The sequence below is a fragment of the Nyctibius grandis genome, chromosome 1, assembly GCF_013368605.1.
Source record: "Nyctibius grandis isolate bNycGra1 chromosome 1, bNycGra1.pri, whole genome shotgun sequence".
NCBI classification, from domain to species: Eukaryota; Metazoa; Chordata; class Aves; order Nyctibiiformes; family Nyctibiidae; genus Nyctibius; species Nyctibius grandis.
In genome coordinates this window covers 982,326-998,595 of record NC_090658.1, presented here as the reverse complement: position 1 = coordinate 998,595, position 16,270 = coordinate 982,326, and the positions used below count along the sequence as shown (strand labels likewise).

At 59.1% G+C, this 16,270-nt stretch overlaps 3 protein-coding genes across 3 annotated transcripts; 2 read left to right on the top strand and 1 right to left on the bottom strand.

Annotated features, from left to right (window-relative positions):
• Positions 1-1,427: 1,427 nt before the first annotated feature.
• On the top strand, positions 1,428-6,791 carry CD93 (CD93 molecule). Its single transcript, XM_068414097.1, is given in 2 exon segments — positions 1,428-2,374; positions 2,376-6,791. Coding segments are annotated over 2 exon segments (1,704 nt in total). The 5' UTR covers positions 1,428-1,699; the 3' UTR covers positions 3,405-6,791.
• Positions 6,792-9,932: 3,141 nt separating this feature from the next.
• Positions 9,933-13,210, top strand: THBD (thrombomodulin). Its single transcript, XM_068403193.1, has one exon. It carries the CDS (start codon positions 9,963-9,965, stop codon positions 11,631-11,633), a length of 1,671 nt encoding a protein of 556 aa, XP_068259294.1. The 5' UTR covers positions 9,933-9,962; the 3' UTR covers positions 11,634-13,210.
• Positions 13,211-14,383: 1,173 nt separating this feature from the next.
• Positions 14,384-15,628, bottom strand: SSTR4 (somatostatin receptor 4). Its single transcript, XM_068411245.1, has one exon. The coding sequence runs from the start codon at positions 15,626-15,628 to the stop codon at positions 14,384-14,386; it is 1,245 nt and encodes a 414-aa protein (XP_068267346.1).
• Positions 15,629-16,270: the final 642 nt, after the last annotated feature.

Genomic DNA, 16,270 nt, shown 5'->3' with positions numbered 1-16,270 from the left:
GGTTGGTGGAGGGGCTCCAGCTCCTGCCTCCTCCTCTTTTGCAACCATCAAAGGTCTTTGCAACCATCAAAGGTCTTTGCAACCATGAAGTCTTTGCAACCTCCAGATGTGCCAAGACCCAAAAGCCAGCACCAGCACCTGGCCAGAGGACATCCCAGCACCCAGGGCTCCTCCAGCCGTACACAAACGGGGCTGGGGAGGAACAACCAAGGCCTGTAGTCTTCAGTATGGGGATTTGGGGAAACTTTTATTTAGGGTCTAAAGGAGGGAAGTGAACAAGGGGGTTTCTTGTTTCGGTTCCTCGGTTGGATTGCTGTCGCTTGCTGCTGCAGCACTGAGTTAACTGAGCACACAAACCCCAGATAAATCAACAAATAGGAAGATCACTGGAATGAACGTTGAATTCATGGTTATGACGGAAAGAAAAGACAGGCTGGCAGGTCAAGGGGTTAAAGTCTGAGTTAGCTGCTGTGAGAGGGAAGCTCCACGAGAAGGTCCTGGGATGCAGAAGGGCAGGCAGGCCATCAGCAAGGGAATCAGCATTATTTTTTTAAAAAACTCATTAACTTTTTGCTTGTTTGCAAACAAAAACTTTTGGCCAGTAATCTTCACCCCCCGTAATACACTCCCCCTCTCTGCAGACACTGCTTGGAGGGCAGGAATCCGCTGGAGAAGGACAGCTTATAGTAAAGTAAAAAATGATGTGTCCGAACCAGGACGTACCCAGGGGTGCTCAGAGCTGCGACACACCTGTAAATATTTAATTTAAAAATATTTAAATCTCAATCACGCTGCTAAAACGCTTTTGGATCCTTCCACGCTGCTGCAGAGGCGTTGCCTCAAGCCCTTTTTGGGGGTTTTGCAACATTCATGTTTGTTTAAACATCACAGTGTGCTCTCTTAATGCCTTTGCCCTCTCTGTAACGGCCGCCTGCGGAGTCACCGACATCAGCTCTGCGCTACACCGGGTCGGGGTCAAGTGATTAACGACTTATTAACGTGGAGCATCACAGCACCATCCCTCACCCGCGTGATGCCAGGGCACTTCCCCTGGCATGGAGGGGAGGGTTTGCTCTGTGTGGCATCGGGGCCCAGGCTCCGTCCTGGCAGCCTGGACCTTCCCACGCCCTAGCTCCTATTTCAGGGCTTCTCCATCTATTTAAAGCACACGAAGAAGGGAAAAAATGCGCTGGAAATGTCGCGTGTGCACGAGAGGCTGCGCCAAATATTCAGCTGCTTTTAGCGAGGGATCCCACGGCTTTTTCTTTTTGTTTTTGTTTTTCTTCCCCTTTTAGCAATACATGCTTGGAAGACTATCAGGCCCTATTAGGGATTAGAAAAATCATCTGCTGGGTGAGCGAGTAGATCAAGCCCTCGAAAACGAAAAAAAAACAGCAGGAACCCAGCTAGTTTCTCCCGCAGAACAGCAGCACAGCGGAAGCACAGCGAGTCCCCCCGGCAGCCCAGGCTTTAGGATGGGAGCGAGGAGCCAGGGGGAAGGGGAAGGCAGCGAGGCCGGCGCCTGGGCCGCCACCAACAAGCGTCCAACCAGACCACGCTACAGGAAGCCGTAGCCTCCGGTGATAAATAGGAGACCCGGCCGCACAGGATGCGCGCAGGGTGAGCTCGGTGGGACGAGGGGATGTGAGCCAGCAGCGTCCCGCCGTCTGTCTGTTTTGCTGTCCGTCCAGCCGGTGGGATGGCCGTCGCCCGGTTGCTGGTGCTGCTGGTGCTGCTGGCGTGGGGATCCGGCGGGGAGGAAGAGGCCGAGGTGGTTTGCGCCGACACCGCCTGCTACACCCTGCACCGGGCCGAGCTGGGCTGGAGCGCGGCCCAGGAGCGCTGCCGGCACAACGGTGGCAACCTGGCTCCGGTGCGTGGCCCCGCCGAGGCGGCGCGGCTGCGGGAGCTGCTGGAGGCCGCCGGCTGGCCGGGCCCGGCCTGGATCGGGCTGTCGCTGCCGCGGGGCCGCTGCGTCCAGCCGCAGGAGCCGCTGCGGGGCTTCTCCTGGGCGGCGGGCGGCGAGCCCGGGAACTACTCGGCCTGGCTGTCGCAGCCCGCCGTCACCTGCCTCAGCGCCCGCTGCGTCAGCCTGACCCCGGCCGGGCCCTCGGGCCCCCCGGGCTGGGCCGACCGCCCGTGCCGGCCCCCGCTGCCTGCCTTCCTCTGCAAGTTCAGCTTCCAGGGGATGTGTGGGCCGCTGCCGCTGGCTGGGCCCGGCCGCGTCCGCTACGCCACCCCCTTCGGGGTGCGCAGCCCCCGGCTGGCGGCAGCCCCCTTCGGCACGCTGGCCGAGGCCGACTGCGAGGGGGGTGCAGGCCCGACCTTCGCCCTCTGCAAGGGGCCGCTGGAGGGGGGCGGCTTCTCCTGGCACCCCCCCCGGCCCCCTCTGCCCCGCCGCCTGCGCCCACCGCAACGGGGGCTGCCAGCACCGCTGCCTGGAGGAGCCCGGGGAGCCCCCGCGCTGCGCCTGCCATCCCGGCTACACCCTGGGCCCCGACATGGCCTCCTGCCTGCCCGAGGACGCCTGCCAGCCCAACCCCTGCCAGGGCTCCTGCCAGACCCGGCCCGGCGGCTTCGAGTGCGGTTGCGAGGCCGGCTACGCCCTGGCACCCGATGGCCGCCACTGCCTGGACGTGGACGAGTGCCTGGACGGGCCCTGCCAGCACGAGTGCCGCAACACGGCCGGCAGCTTTGTCTGCCTCTGCCAGCCCGGCTACCAGCCAACGGGGCCAGGTGGCCACCACTGCCGCGATGAGGATGAGTGCGCCCGGCCCGGCGTCTGCCCCCAGATCTGCCTCAACGTCCCCGGCTCCTTCCACTGCGCTTGCCGGCCCGGCTACCAGCGCCAGCCCGGCGGCGGCGATGCCTGCCTGGACGTGGACGAGTGCCTGCGGGACCCCTGCCCCGGGCCCTGCCGCAACCAGCCCGGTGGCTTCGAGTGCCTCTGCCTGCCCGGCTTCCTCCCGGAGGAGGATGGACAAGGCTGCCGTGCCGCACCCACCCCTGGAGAGGAGCCCGCGGGGACCCCCAACAGCACCCTGTGGACCACAGGCATCCCACCGACCACGGGCATCCCAAGGACCACAGGCGCCCCACGGACCACGGGTGCCCCACGGACCACGGGCATCCCCCAGACCTTGGGCATCCCCGTCGGGGCGACACTGCCGGCCCCCACGGCGGTAGGGTCGGCACCCGGCCTTGAGCACAGCACCGACGGCCCCAGGCTGCTCCTCTACTACATCCTGGGCAGCCTGGTAGCCATCCTGCTGCTGCTGGCTTTCGCCCTGGCCCTGCTGGCCTGCAGGAGGAGGGCGGCCAAGCGGGAGAAGCGGCAGGCCAAAAGCGCGGCGGACAACTACTGCTGGGTGCCCGAGCAGCCGGAGAGCGGCGAGCACAGGTAACAGCACCCGGGGCAGCGACGGGGGAGGCAGAGCTGTGAGCGTTTTTGCAAAGGAAAAAGAAAAAAGAAAAGGGAGGGGGGGTGATGCTGTGGTTTTGCATGTCCGAGAGCCTGTCCTGGGGTTCCTTGCAGAGCGGGAGCTGATCTCCCCCCAAAGGCAGGTCTCGGTGCTGGGTGGGAAGGCAGCCCAAATCCCTCCTGAGGTTTATAAACCAGCTGCTGCTCCTCGGAGGGAAGGGTTATCAGGGACAGTGCCTGGGATGGGGCTGAAGTCGGCCTGCCCTCAGCTCTGCAGAACCTCACTGTGCTTAAAAATAGCAAATTATAACTATTGATTTGCCTTCCTAAAGGAAAACAATTAATTTCATTTCTCATTTGGTCTCCCCTTCTTGGATTTGAAATGTGGACATGCAAAAGCAGCAGCTTCCCTGCCCTGTCCCCGCAGCCCCCCCAGTCCTTTGCCATCCCAAAAGCGATGCCAGCCCGCATCCCACCCTTGATTTTGCCTTGTCCTCATGGGAATGGGTTTGAAATTCTCGTGTGTTTCACCAGGGCGAGAGCTGCTCTCTGCAGCCACAAGCAGGGGGGGGTTTAGTGTTGTTTTTTTTCTTAAACATCACATCGGAGATGACTGAATAAACCTTTTTAAAACTACAGCAGCAGCAGAGAGCTTCTGCAGGGGAGCCGACAGGGTGAGGTTAGTGGGGCTGTCATCACCCCTGCAGCTCCCCAGAGCCGTGAGGCAGGGACACTGCCTTCCCCAGGGCATTGAGCCCCTCATCCACCCCCCGAACCTTGTAGACAAGGGGCCAAGGCAGAGAATATGTGGTAAAAAGGTATGAAAAGCTTATGTTTTGCAGAACCACCTACTCATTTCCAGTGTATTCAGTTTAAAACCACTTGCAAAACACAAAACAATGCTCTCCTTCAAACGCAGCTGCATAAGAGACCGGACTTTTCCTGTTGGATCACACTTTGTGGGCAGGACGCCTTCGGGGTCCAGGCTGGGTGCATTTTCCATTCCTCCCCCTGTAAAGAGTACACTGGATATTGTACATTCGCTAATTATTTTATATTAAACTTTTAACCTCACTTCAAAGCAAACGCTTTCTCAGGGCGAAGCTGTTCCGTAGTCCTCCCCAGGTACCTGACTTCAGAGAGCTGTTTATACCCCGCCGCTCCTGACAGCGAAGCCTCTTCGAGCTGTTTCAGCATGAATCCTCCCCAAAAAACTGGGATTTTGAGGAAAGCCAGTCCTGCTTCCCGTCAAGCACTGCTAGCTTCATTATTTACCTGTGCTCTGCAGGGCAAAAAAGGTGCTAGAAAAGAACAGGCGTGTTCTTTTGAAGGGTGCATCAGTTTCCTGAAGTTTCTCCTGGTTTTATTGTGTACTTGAGGCTTTAATTGCTACCGAAATGGGAACGGCACACAAAGGAGCTTGCTGTAGGCAGCGACCTGCATCCTGTTCTTCCATGTGCGGAGGAAAACCCTTTCCTGATGTTTTTTTCGTCTTTGTTTCTCCATTGTAAAATAAAAAAAAAACACAAATGCAAACAAGGCAGGAAAATGTAGCTGATTGATAGAAATGTTTTACTGTTCTGTCCGTGCTTCCTTTTCCCCGCGCAGCGGCTGGCAGAAGGAGTGAAGGACTCGTGGTGCAGGGGCTGCTCGGTTGGCTTTGTCGACAGCCGAGACGTTAACAGCCTCAGGAGTGTTCCTGCCTTATTTTTCAGTTCAGGTATCAATTAATGGTTGTATGTAACGCTTATTCCACGACGAAAAAGGGAAAAGGAAGCATAAGCGTGGGCTCAGAGCTGGTACAAACCTGAGGGGTGTTATTTACTGCAGAAATTCCTCGGTAAAACCTATAACCCTGATTTCTGTTCCCTTTGTGTGTTCCAATATGCATTCTGTATTACCAGTGGAGTACGGTAGTGGGTCCAGCCTAGGGAAGACACTGACTTGTGCCTAGAGTTAGTCTGGGTTCTCCCTGGTGGAATATTTCCTCATGTAGCATCCTTCACCCTGTGCAGCAACACCTGGATAATCCTGTCTCTCCCTTTCTTCCTGCCACGAACCCAGCAGGAACGTTTTGATCCGTGTCCTCGTCAGGGAGTTATCCAGGGCCTGGTGAATCCCAAATAGGAACGGGACTGGATAGTTTGGTACCCCGTCTTAGAGGAGACAGGGTGTTAATCCTGGCCTAAAGGGGTTCACCGCGGTGCCCGGGGCAGCTACCTCTGCTCTCGACTAAAAGATTAAGGTTATCCCTCACGTTGAATAACGCTGGATGTTGCTTTTCTGATGAAACACCAATAAAATCTAAACAGAACGTGTCTTTAGTGGTTTTTAATGAATATATATGGTATCAAAACCTATTGATGTGGCACACGTAACCCGTGCATCTCCTCACAAACCCTCCACCCGTGCTCATCCCACTGTAGCGAAGGCAGTGGGGTCTCAGCCTTTCATGGGCACGGGGTGATCTCCGTTGGGTCCTGAGCCCACAAGCAATCCCGCTGATTTCAGCATCACATCTGAGGGCAGAGATCTGCTTTTCAGGCTCTGGTCAGCAAGCAGGCACAGAAGTCACTCGATGAATTCACACCGCAGGACTGCCGGTGGCCAGAGCTGCCTCCATGACATGCACCACCAAAGAAAGGCCATCCCCGAAAGGGAAAAGGTCACAAAGATGGGGGGAAAAAACCCCAATGACACAAAAACCCGCTCGTGTCTGCGATGGCAGTCATGTGGTGTTTTATCAGTCCTTGACATTTGTTTTCAACACAAGAAAACCCTAAGAAAAAAAAAAAAAGGATGCCACATCCCACGGTGGATGTTTGGTGCCACCCCCTGGGATATAATTTTTCCCCATTTCTGGGAAAGGTGCTGCAAGGAAACAGGCTCCACCAGAAGGATTTAGAGAAAAGGTACTGGCTAATGGCGAAATACAACCTACAAAATACCCTGCTCCTTCCTTCGAATCCCACGGAGTCAGCCGCTGCGAAAGCAAATGCTGTGAATGTCTGCTCATTTCCTCTCTTTATTATTTTTATCTTTTAAATATTTCTTGGCATTTGGCTCTCCCGAGCCCTTTCAAGGCTGCTCAGCAAAGCAGATCTGAGCGGCGCCGGTGACGTGACAGAGGGGAAGAGCCAGCCCGCGGCAGAGGGAAGGTCCTTGGGCTTTCCCTAGGGAAAACCTGGCCTCAGGTGCCTCCAGCTGCTGGGCAAGGGCATGTCCTGGGGATGCTGCCAAAGCCCCTCCATCCCCTGTGCATTGAGCTACACGTGAGCCATCGCTGATGGAAGATCCCAATTAATGCAGCAACGCTGTCTTGGGGCAGGGACACAGGATGGGCTGGCCAGGGAGGTGGTGGAGTCACCATCTCTGGAGGGGTTTGAGAAAAGCCTGGCCATGGCACTTAGTGCCCTGGTCTAGTTGCCATGGTGGTGTCAGGGCAATGGTTGGACTTGATGAGCCCAGAGGGCTCTGCCAACCTGACTGATTCTGTGATTCTGTGATGGGACAGGGTGTACAGGCTGGGTGAAGGTGATGGGAGGAGGAGAAGTCACACCCTTGCTATGCCAGATATCACAAACACCCAGCCTCGGGAGCCCTTAATCCTGGTGGGAAACAGCACCGGCTGCTTTCCCTGGTTGTAGTCCAAGAATTAACATAAAACTATGAGCCAGAGGGAAAAAAAAGTACCAGGCATGCTTGCAGGTTTTGATGATCCCAAGTGGGATCGCGCGCAGGCCAGGCACAGAGGGGAGAGCACGTCTGTGCTTCTTCATGGTCTGCTTTTAGGGTTTGTTTAATCCTGGCGTAACAATTTAATATTGTGTTGTTATATATTGTGTTGTTATATGCTATGTTATGTTATGTTTGTTATGTCATGTCATGTTATGTTACGTTACGTTACGTTATATTATGTTATATTATAGGTTTAGTGGTGGACTTGGCAGTGCCAGATAAATAGTTGGACTTGGTGATCTTAAAGCTCTTTTCCAACCTAAATGATTCTGTGATTCTGTGATCATATCATATCATCTCATCTATATCACATATCATATCACAGAATCCCAGAATCAATGAGGTTGGAAGAGCCCTCTGGGCTCATCGAGTCCAACCATTGCCCTGACACCACCATGGCAACTAGACCAGGGCACTAAGTGCCACGTCCAGGCTTTTCTTCAACCCCTCCAGAGATGGTGACTCCACCACCTCCCTGGGCAGCCCCTTCCAATGGCTGATGACCCTTGCTGAGAAGAAATGCTTCCTGATGGCCAACCTGACCCTCCCCTGGCCAAGCTTGAGGCTGTGTCCTCTTGTCCTATTGCTAGTTGCCTGGGAGAAGAGGTCATATCATATCATATCATATCATATCATATCATATCATATCATATCATATCATATCATATCATCTATATCACATCATATCATCTATATCACCTATCATATATCACCTTTATTATATTAACTCCATTTATTTCATTATATCACATTGCATTACATTCTATTATATGACTTTATATTAAACTGTGTATAATTGTCAGCATTCTGACATCAGGAACCTCATGTCCTAAGTCCCAACGAACAAGCCCAAGAATATCCATGACACATACCCCCGTAACCGCGGGTCAGAAGAAGGATCCCAGCGTTCCTCCGGCCGAGGGGTGACGGCGACAGCCCAGATGAGTCAGATGCAGGGATGCAAAAGGTCTCCGTCCCGATAACGGACGATTATTCAGCTCGTAGGGAGGAAAAGCTGCCTGTCAGCAGGAAGGGCATTGCTGTACGCGTGAGTCAGCCCCTCAGGGCCACATCAGGCAACGCCTGCCGTGCTTGGAGGCAGCAGAGGGAAAAAGATCATCAGAATAAAAAAAAGAATTATTAAAACATGATTAATCCCGTCCCTGATTATCTTTCCCTTCTACTGGCAAGATCAACCCTGCGAAGTGTTGTCAGCAGGGCAAGGACATCAGTGCGAGGACCTGAGAAATCGTTGCTTTGGGAGGGCTGTGTTTTTTCCTGGAAATTTTCAAAATATTTCTCATCATTCAGCCTTGAAAGGGAAATTTTAATCTGTTTTTATGATTACTTTGTAAAAAAAAATAAAACAGAAGCCTGTTGGGGTGTTTTTGTTTTCCACTGATTCCATTCTGCTTCTTTCTGTTGTTTGCCCTGACCTTCCCCCCTTTATTTTGCTGTTTTGCTTCTGAAAACAGAAGGAGAAAAAGGCTCCCAGAAGGGAAAACGAAATAAAAAATGAGGAAACAACAGATTTTACTAAAGCAGAGGAAGGTTACACAAAGGGCGCTCAAAATTTCTTTAGAGCCTGACTTTGTCCTGGAAGGGCTGGCAGCCCAACCCCTGCCTTCGCTCTAGGGCAGCTTTGATGCACCGAGGAGCCCTGGGAGATGCCATCCAGAGTGGCAGAGATGCCCGAGCAATGGGCACATTGGGTGCCCACCACAGCCTCCCAGCCACATGCTGGGTAGTGGTAGCCATCACCCTGCGCTGTGCCACCATCTCTTGGGGACCCTGTGTCGCCCCTGGAGAAGAGCAAGTGGTGGGAAGAGGCCAAGGCATGGCCACCTGCCATTTTGAAGATACAAAGGCATGTGGTGGTGGCCAGCAGGCCACCAATCGGGCCCTGATGGGGCATCCTGAGCGGGGCCGGCTTGTGGGGCTGCTGTCCATGCCGCTGTCTCACATCAGCTTCGGGGACCGTGTTGGCTCTGGGATGGTGCTGACTGCAGCGGAGCTGATGCTGGACCGTGGCGGGCAGCCTCACAACCGGGCAACCAGCGCTAGGACAAGAGGACACAGCCTCAAGCTTGGCCAGGGGAGGTTCAGGTTGGACATCAGGAAGCATTTCTTCTCAGCAAGGGTCATTAGCCATTGGAAGGGGCTGCCCAGGGAGGTGGTGGAGTCACCATCTCTGGAGGGGTTTAAGAAAAGTCTGGACATGACACTTAGTGCCCTGGTCTAGTTGCCATGGTGGTGTCAGGGCAATGGTTGGACTCGATGATCCCAGAGGGCTCTGCCAACCTCATTGATTCTGTGATTCTGTGATTCTGAGGGACCCAGCGGAGCTCGGATGCCTGACTGCCCTCCCGGGGTGCCCCTCACCAAGCCCCCCTCCCTCCAGCGCTCACCTCCGTCTTTGCACAAGAGAGAAAACACATTTTTTTTCCGTCTCAGCCGTTACACCCACATCCCCAGGCTGCCGCAGGCGCCGGGACAGCCGCCCCTGGAGCCCCCCGGGGGCAGCTCCCAGACCCCCGCCCCTCCGCCCGGCGGGAGCAGCCCCGGCTCGACGGGGAGGAGCCGGCAGACGGAGCGGGGCGGGGGGGCACGGCCGGACCCAGCCCCCCCCGAGGGCCGCCCCCGCCGCAATCCTCCCCGCACCGCGGCGGCGGCGGCGGCGGCCCGTCCCCGGAGGCGCTTCCTTCCTGCGGCGGGGAGGGCCGGAGCGCTTATAAACGGGGCGGGCGAGCGGCGGAGCCATGCCAGAGATTTGCGGAGCCGGGCGGCCCCTCCGCCGGCCGCCATGCGGCGGGTCCCGCTGCCGCCGGTGCTGCTGCTGCTGCTGCTGCTGACCGGGCTGGGGCTCGGGGGGGAGCCGGAGCCGTCCGCCCCGTCGGGAGCGCAGTGCGTGGAGCACGATTGCTTCGGCATCTTCTGGGCTGCGCGGCCCTTCGCGGAGGCGAGCGCGGCGTGCGAGCGGGGCGGAGGGCACCTCATGACCGTCCGCTCCACCGTGGCCGAGGACGCCATCGCCCTGCTGCTGCAGAACCGCAGCGGGCGGCTCTGGCTGGGGCTGAGCCTGCCCTCGCCCTGCACCGAGCCGGCCCAGCGCCTCCGCGGCTTCCAGTGGGTCACGGGCGACAGCCACACCGACTACTCCAACTGGGCGCCGTCGGGGCGGCGGTGCGGCGAGCGCTGCGTGACCGTGTCGCGGGAGCTGCGGTGGGAACAAGGGCGCTGCGAGGAGCCGGCCGACGGCTTCCTCTGCGAGTACAACTACCGGGGCAGCTGCCCCAGCCTGCCCCCGGCCGAGGGGCTGCCCCTCGCCTACGCCACCCCCTTCGGAGCCCGCGGCGGGGACTTCCTGGCGCTGCCCCCCGGCAGCACCGCCGCCGTCCCGGCGCTGGGGCTGGAGCTGCGCTGCGACGAGGAGGGGGACAGCGGGAGGCTGCGCTGGGGCTCCGCCACCCCCGGAGCCTGGCCCTGCCGCCTGGCCAACGGGGGCTGCGAGGGGGCGTGCGGCGAGGAGGGCGGCCGGCCGCGCTGCGCCTGCCCCGACGGCAAGGTGCTGGGCGCCGACGGGCGCGGCTGCGGCTCGCCCTGCGCCGGGGCGCCGTGCCAGCATCACTGCGTGGTGGCCGGCAGCACCTTCGTCTGCATGTGCGAGTCGGGGTACCGGCTGGCCGCCGACGGCAGCAGCTGCGAGGACGACGACGACTGCGCCGTGGTGCCGCGGCTGTGCGAGCAGGTCTGCGTCAACACCGAGGGCGGCTTCGAGTGCCGCTGCCACCGCGGCTACGAGATGGTGGAGGGGCACTGCCGGCCCGTCTCCCACTGCTACGAGGCGCCCTGCGAGCAGCGGTGCGAGGACGTGCCCGACGGGTACCGCTGCAGCTGCTTCCCCGGCTACGCCGTCGACCCGCGGGCGCCCGCCCGCTGCCTGCTGCACTGCAACCGCAGCCAGTGCCCGGCCGAGTGCGACCCGCACACCCGCTCCTGCGAGTGCCCCGAGGGCTTCTTGCTGGACGACGACGCCGCCGACGGCGGGCAGGTCTGCGTGGACATCGACGAGTGCGACATGAACTACTGCCAGCACAACTGCACCAACCGCCCCGGCGGCTACGAGTGCCGCTGCCACGCCGGCTACCGGCTCCTCGACCAGCACCACTGCGTCAAAACCCTGGAGGAGGACGCGGAGGGAGGGTACTCGGGGGATTTCGGGCCCGGACCCCAGGCGCCTGTCCCCAGCCGGACCCCACCGAAGGTGGAGCACCTCCACCCCGGCGCGCTGGTGGGCATCGCCGTGGGCGTCCTCTCGGCGGCCCTGGCCTTGCTGGCCCTGGGCTACCACCTGGCGAAGAAGCGCTGCAGACCCCCCGCCACCATGGATTACAAGTGCAGCGGCCCCCACGAAAAGGAGATGGGACTTCAGCCGGTCACCTCGGCGTGTGCCGCGTCCGGGCAGAAACTGTAGGGAGAGCGGCGTGGATGGAGAGAGGGAGGTGGACAGAGCTGGGTAACACTTACTCCCCCCCCACCCCCTGCAATTTTTTAATGATAAAGAGAATTTGGGAAAAGCTGTGATCACCCCCCTTTCCAAAAACACTGCTTTCCACCTGGCTCTTGCCATACTTGTGCTGGAGAGCGGGGAAGGTGGAAGGCACCGAGTGCTTCTCTGTTTTTCACGGCAGCAGCAGGCGCTCGGCTTTCCTCCGCCCGAGCCAGCAGCTGGGGGGGCTTCGGGGAAAAACTGTGCATGTGTTACAGGAGGGGGGGGCTCGTCTGGAACTGTTTAAATCTGCATCGCTGTGGGGCGAGAGCACGCGTGCCACGGCCGGCTGGGTCGTTGCGGACCGTGGAAGGTCCCCAGTTTCCCCTCTCCGTGCTGCCGGGCTGGAGGGGATGGTTTTCCTGGGGTGGCGAGGAGCTGGGATGCTCCTGCCTTTGTCTGGGGGTGGTTTAGTTGTTGTCTAAGCTGTTGGGTGATGGAAGAAGGAGCGAAGGTCTTGTGGTCAGCACCTCGCCTCGCTCCTCTGCCCCCCTCTGCCTCGCCGGCACAAATCCCAGCCTTTGTCCCCCCACCCTTGCTTCTTGCCTCTTGCCTCTGGCAGACTTTTCACCTTAAATCACTAGCGGGGACCCTGCTGAGCGTCACCGTGTGAGGGCTCAAGTGCCTGATTTCTATTCCCTCTCACCGTTCCGGGGGGCACGGAGGTTAAAGGGGGATGCCGAGAACGCCAGCGTCATTTTTTCTGTGGTGGGAAGGTTGTTCGTGGCGCCGGGGAGCCTCACGTTCCCCGTGAAGTTTCTTCTGTGATTTTCCTGGGTTAAACTTTTTTTTTTTTACAAACCTGCTCCTGTCTGAAGGGTTTTGTCCTGTTTTTCTTTAGTCTCACCCAGCTCACAGCCGAGGGCTCAGTCTAATCCGCGTCGAAGCTCACGGCAAAACTTTCCCGCGGGGTAGGATCCACACTGGTGCTTGCTTCCCAGCCACGGACGGGGGGGAAATCTAGAAAACTCTTATTTTCTGCGTTTTTCCAGCTCCATCATTTAGCAGGGCGACAAGGGGCAGCTCGGCTTGCTGCCGGGGCTGGGGGCTTCCTGCTCCAGTAGCCGCGGTGGGGCGAAGCCGGTGGCTGGTGGTCACGGGGCAAGCGGGTGCTGCCAGCTTTATGCCCGTGAAATACCAGCGTGCAGCAACACTTGGCTTTCCCGTGGGGAGTTTTGCAAGCCTGGGGTCAGAACTGGGGAGGGCTGGATGCTGCAGAGGGGCTGTGGTGTCCCCCCACATCCCCCCGTATGTGCTAAGCGAGCTTGCTGTGACACAGTTTCCCCCCCCCTCCCCATGAGCTACGTCGCAGCCTCCAAGGAAAATAAAATGTGCGTTGTATGAGCAGCTTCCCTGCTGTAAATGGCCCAGCCCGCTGTTTGATACACCCGGCACATTTGTAAATACTTATTTATTTATTGGAAATATACCCTACGCGCTGCACAATCACATGGTGATTTTGTGTGTAGACCAATAAAGCTTTTACAGTCTGGTTTATAGAACGCTGGTGATGAAATATTCTTCCTCCCCTGCCCTCAAACGACTGGTTTCCCTCACTAAGCACCAGCCCGAGCTCCAGAAGTCACAAACCTCGCTGGAGTAAGAAAAAAACCCAAGGAGCTGTGGGCTCTGAGCAGAGCATCAGGCTGAAAACATCGCCCTGCTGGTTATTTCTCCAGCGTGATTAAAATAGAAAGAATGAGCCATAAATAACAGAGAATAACGTTAAAAGGACAAAGTTAAACCCAAATAAGCTGGAAATGGCTGATTTGATGCTGCCTCAGCGCGGAGCCCCTGCTCCAGGTTCCGTGGGGATGTGTTTCAGGTACCACTGCAGGTGATGTTTGCTGTGGCAAAGAGAGTGGGGTTTGGTTCTGCTGGGTTTGCTTGTGGAAAATTGAGTTTTGGTCCCCGTGTGTGCTAAAATCCCTTTGCCTGGGGATTTGGGGGGGTGAGGGAGGTTTGTTGGGGGGACCTAAGACTGAGCTGAAGGAAGGTTTGGGACTCCCCTGCCTGTCAGCTCTGATCTCAGTTGCTCAGAAACCCCCTTTTTTTACATAAGGGGAACCCGACGGGGTCAATATGATCCTGTGCTCTCCCCACAACGCTGGAACGGCCGGTCTGGTCCTACCCCTCACCCTGCTATGGGCATCACGGGGCTGATGGGCTTTAGGACTTTTCTCCATCTTTCAGAGCACATTTTGGGAAGGAACGGGAAGTTTGAGTCGGGGAGGTTCAGGTTGGACATGAGGAAGCATTTCTTCTCAGCAAGGGTCATTAGCCATTGGAAGGGGCTGCCCAGGGAGGTGGTGGAGTCACCATCTCTGGAGGGGTTGAAGAAAAGCCTGGACGTGGCACTTAGTGCCCTGGTCTAGTTGCCATGGTGGTGTCAGGGCAATGGTTGGACTCGATGAGCCCAGAGGGCTCTTCCAACCTCATCGATTCTGTGAGTCTTGTTCTGGAGGGGCTCCCGCCCCGTGGCTGCAGTCACTGTTGGGAGATCCTCACCGCGCCTGCTCCTCGCTGCCGAAGGTAACAGCAATAATTACTCGGTCGACGTAATTAACGGGCCAGTCTTATGGCTTTTTATTTTGTCGAACCGGTGGTGCGGGGCACGGCAGCTCGTCCCCTCTCCGGCCGGGGTCCCCTCTGCCCGTGCCCAGTCCGGGGGCACCCTAGAAGGTGGTGGTCTTTGCGAGGAGGGGCCCGGGCTTGCAGCAGGGCTCGGGGTGCACGGGCTCCTGCTGGCAGGGCAGCGGTGGGCACATGCAGCCCTTGCCCTTGTCGTCGCCCCGCGGAGCGGCGCAGTAGTCGAGGGGCTCTTCCTCCTCCTCCTCCTCCTCCTCGGCGGCCCCCGGGCCGGCGTGGCAGCAGCAGAGGCTGGCGTCGAGGCAGTGGCGCAGCACGCCGTGGAAGGAGTGTCGGAAGTTTTCGGAGAGGAATCCGTAGAGGATGGGGTTGGCGCAGCTGTTGGAGTAGCTGAGGATGAGGGAGGCGTTGTTGACGGTGGCATCCAGGCGGCCGGGCAGGAGGAGGTTGACCAGCTGCACCACGTAGAAGGGCATCCAGCAGACCACGAACATGGCGACCACCATGAGCACCAGGCGCGTCAGCTTGCCCTCGGAGCGCCGGCGCTGCTGCCAGCCCACCCGCTGCGCCACCGCCCGCATCTTGCCCACGATGAGCAGGTAGCACAGCCCCATGGCCAGCACCGGCAGCAGGAAGCCCAGCAAGGTGGTGTAGACCACAAAAGCGGCCGACCAAGCCGGGCTCGGCCACAGGAGGTTGCAGGCCACCGCTTGGCCGTCGCGGGTGGTTGCCGTACCGGCGAAGATGGGGATGGGCGAGGCCACCAGCAAGGAGAGGAGCCACACGCCCCCGTTGACCATCTTGGCCACCCGAGGGCGGCGGTAGGTGGCTGCCCGCAGCGGGTGCACCACCGCGATGTAGCGGTCCAGGCTGAGGACGGTCAAGCAGAAGACGCTGGTGAACATGTTGAGCCCGTCAACGCCCAGCACGGTGCGGCACAGGGCCCGGCCGAAGGGCCAGTGGTGCAGGGCGGCCGACGTGGCCACGAAGGGGATGCTGAGCATGAAGAGTTCGTCGGCGATGGCCAGGTTGAGCAGGTAGATGTTGGTGGCCGTCTTCATCTTGGCGTAGCGCAGGATGACGAAGATCACCAGGGAGTTGCCCAGCAGCCCCAGCAGGCACACCAGGGCGTAGATGCACTGGATGACCACCATGCCCACGATCTCGCCCGCCTTGCCGCCCCACTCCGCCTGCCCCTGCTGCCGGTCCGCCTCCCCTGTGGCCACGCTGGTGTTGGGGGGCACCTCGGAGGCGGCCCAGCTGGATACGGTCCAGAGGGGCACGCCGGCCGCCTGGGCCCCCGCCGGGAGCTGCTCGGCGCCGCTGCTCATGCTGGGTGGTGGTCCATGGACGGGGCAGCGCCGGGGGTGGGGGCCAGCCTGCGGGCAGGGCACGGGCAGAGAGAGAAGGGGGTGAGAGCTGCGGGACGCGGCAGGTGCGACGTGCGCTCCGCTGCCTCCCCCTTGGGTGGTGGCCACGTGCGTCGGGCACCTCCGGCCACGGCCCCCCCTGCTCCCTCCATGCACCCCCCTCCCTGCCCAGGCGCCTTCCCGTGGGCAGCAGCACCCCTCTGCAGGCCGGGGGGTCTGGGGGCTGCGGGCGTGGGGTGTGCGTTAACCATGGGTGGGGGCACGGTGGCCACCATCCGCCTTAACGAACCTCTGCCCATCTCCGTGGTGTCATTAACCTCTGCGGGGAAAGCAAATAGGAGAACCCGAGCTGGAGATACGTTACCTCTGGGTGCTGCGGGGACGGGGGGAGCCTGGTGGGTCCCTCCCGGGGGGCAGCGGAGGTGCCAGGGGCTGCTCCGGTGGGATGCGACGAGTCCTGCGTGGCCTCGATCAGATGACCAGGAGGATCCGGGCCTTTTAAAGGGAAACACGGGCCGCGCTGGCCGGGTGGCAATCCGGGCTGTTCTCCATCACAAGGAAATCAGCTTTCCCATGGAAATGAAGAAATAAAACCCCACCCGA

Bases quoted from the DNA above. Each gene is read 5' to 3' on its own strand.
- SSTR4 (XM_068411245.1), bottom strand. From the start codon at position 15,628: ATGAGCAGCGGCGCCGAGCAGCTCCCGGCGGGGGCCCAGGCGGCCGGC.
- THBD (XM_068403193.1), top strand. From the start codon at position 9,963: ATGCGGCGGGTCCCGCTGCCGCCGGTGCTGCTGCTGCTGCTGCTGCTG.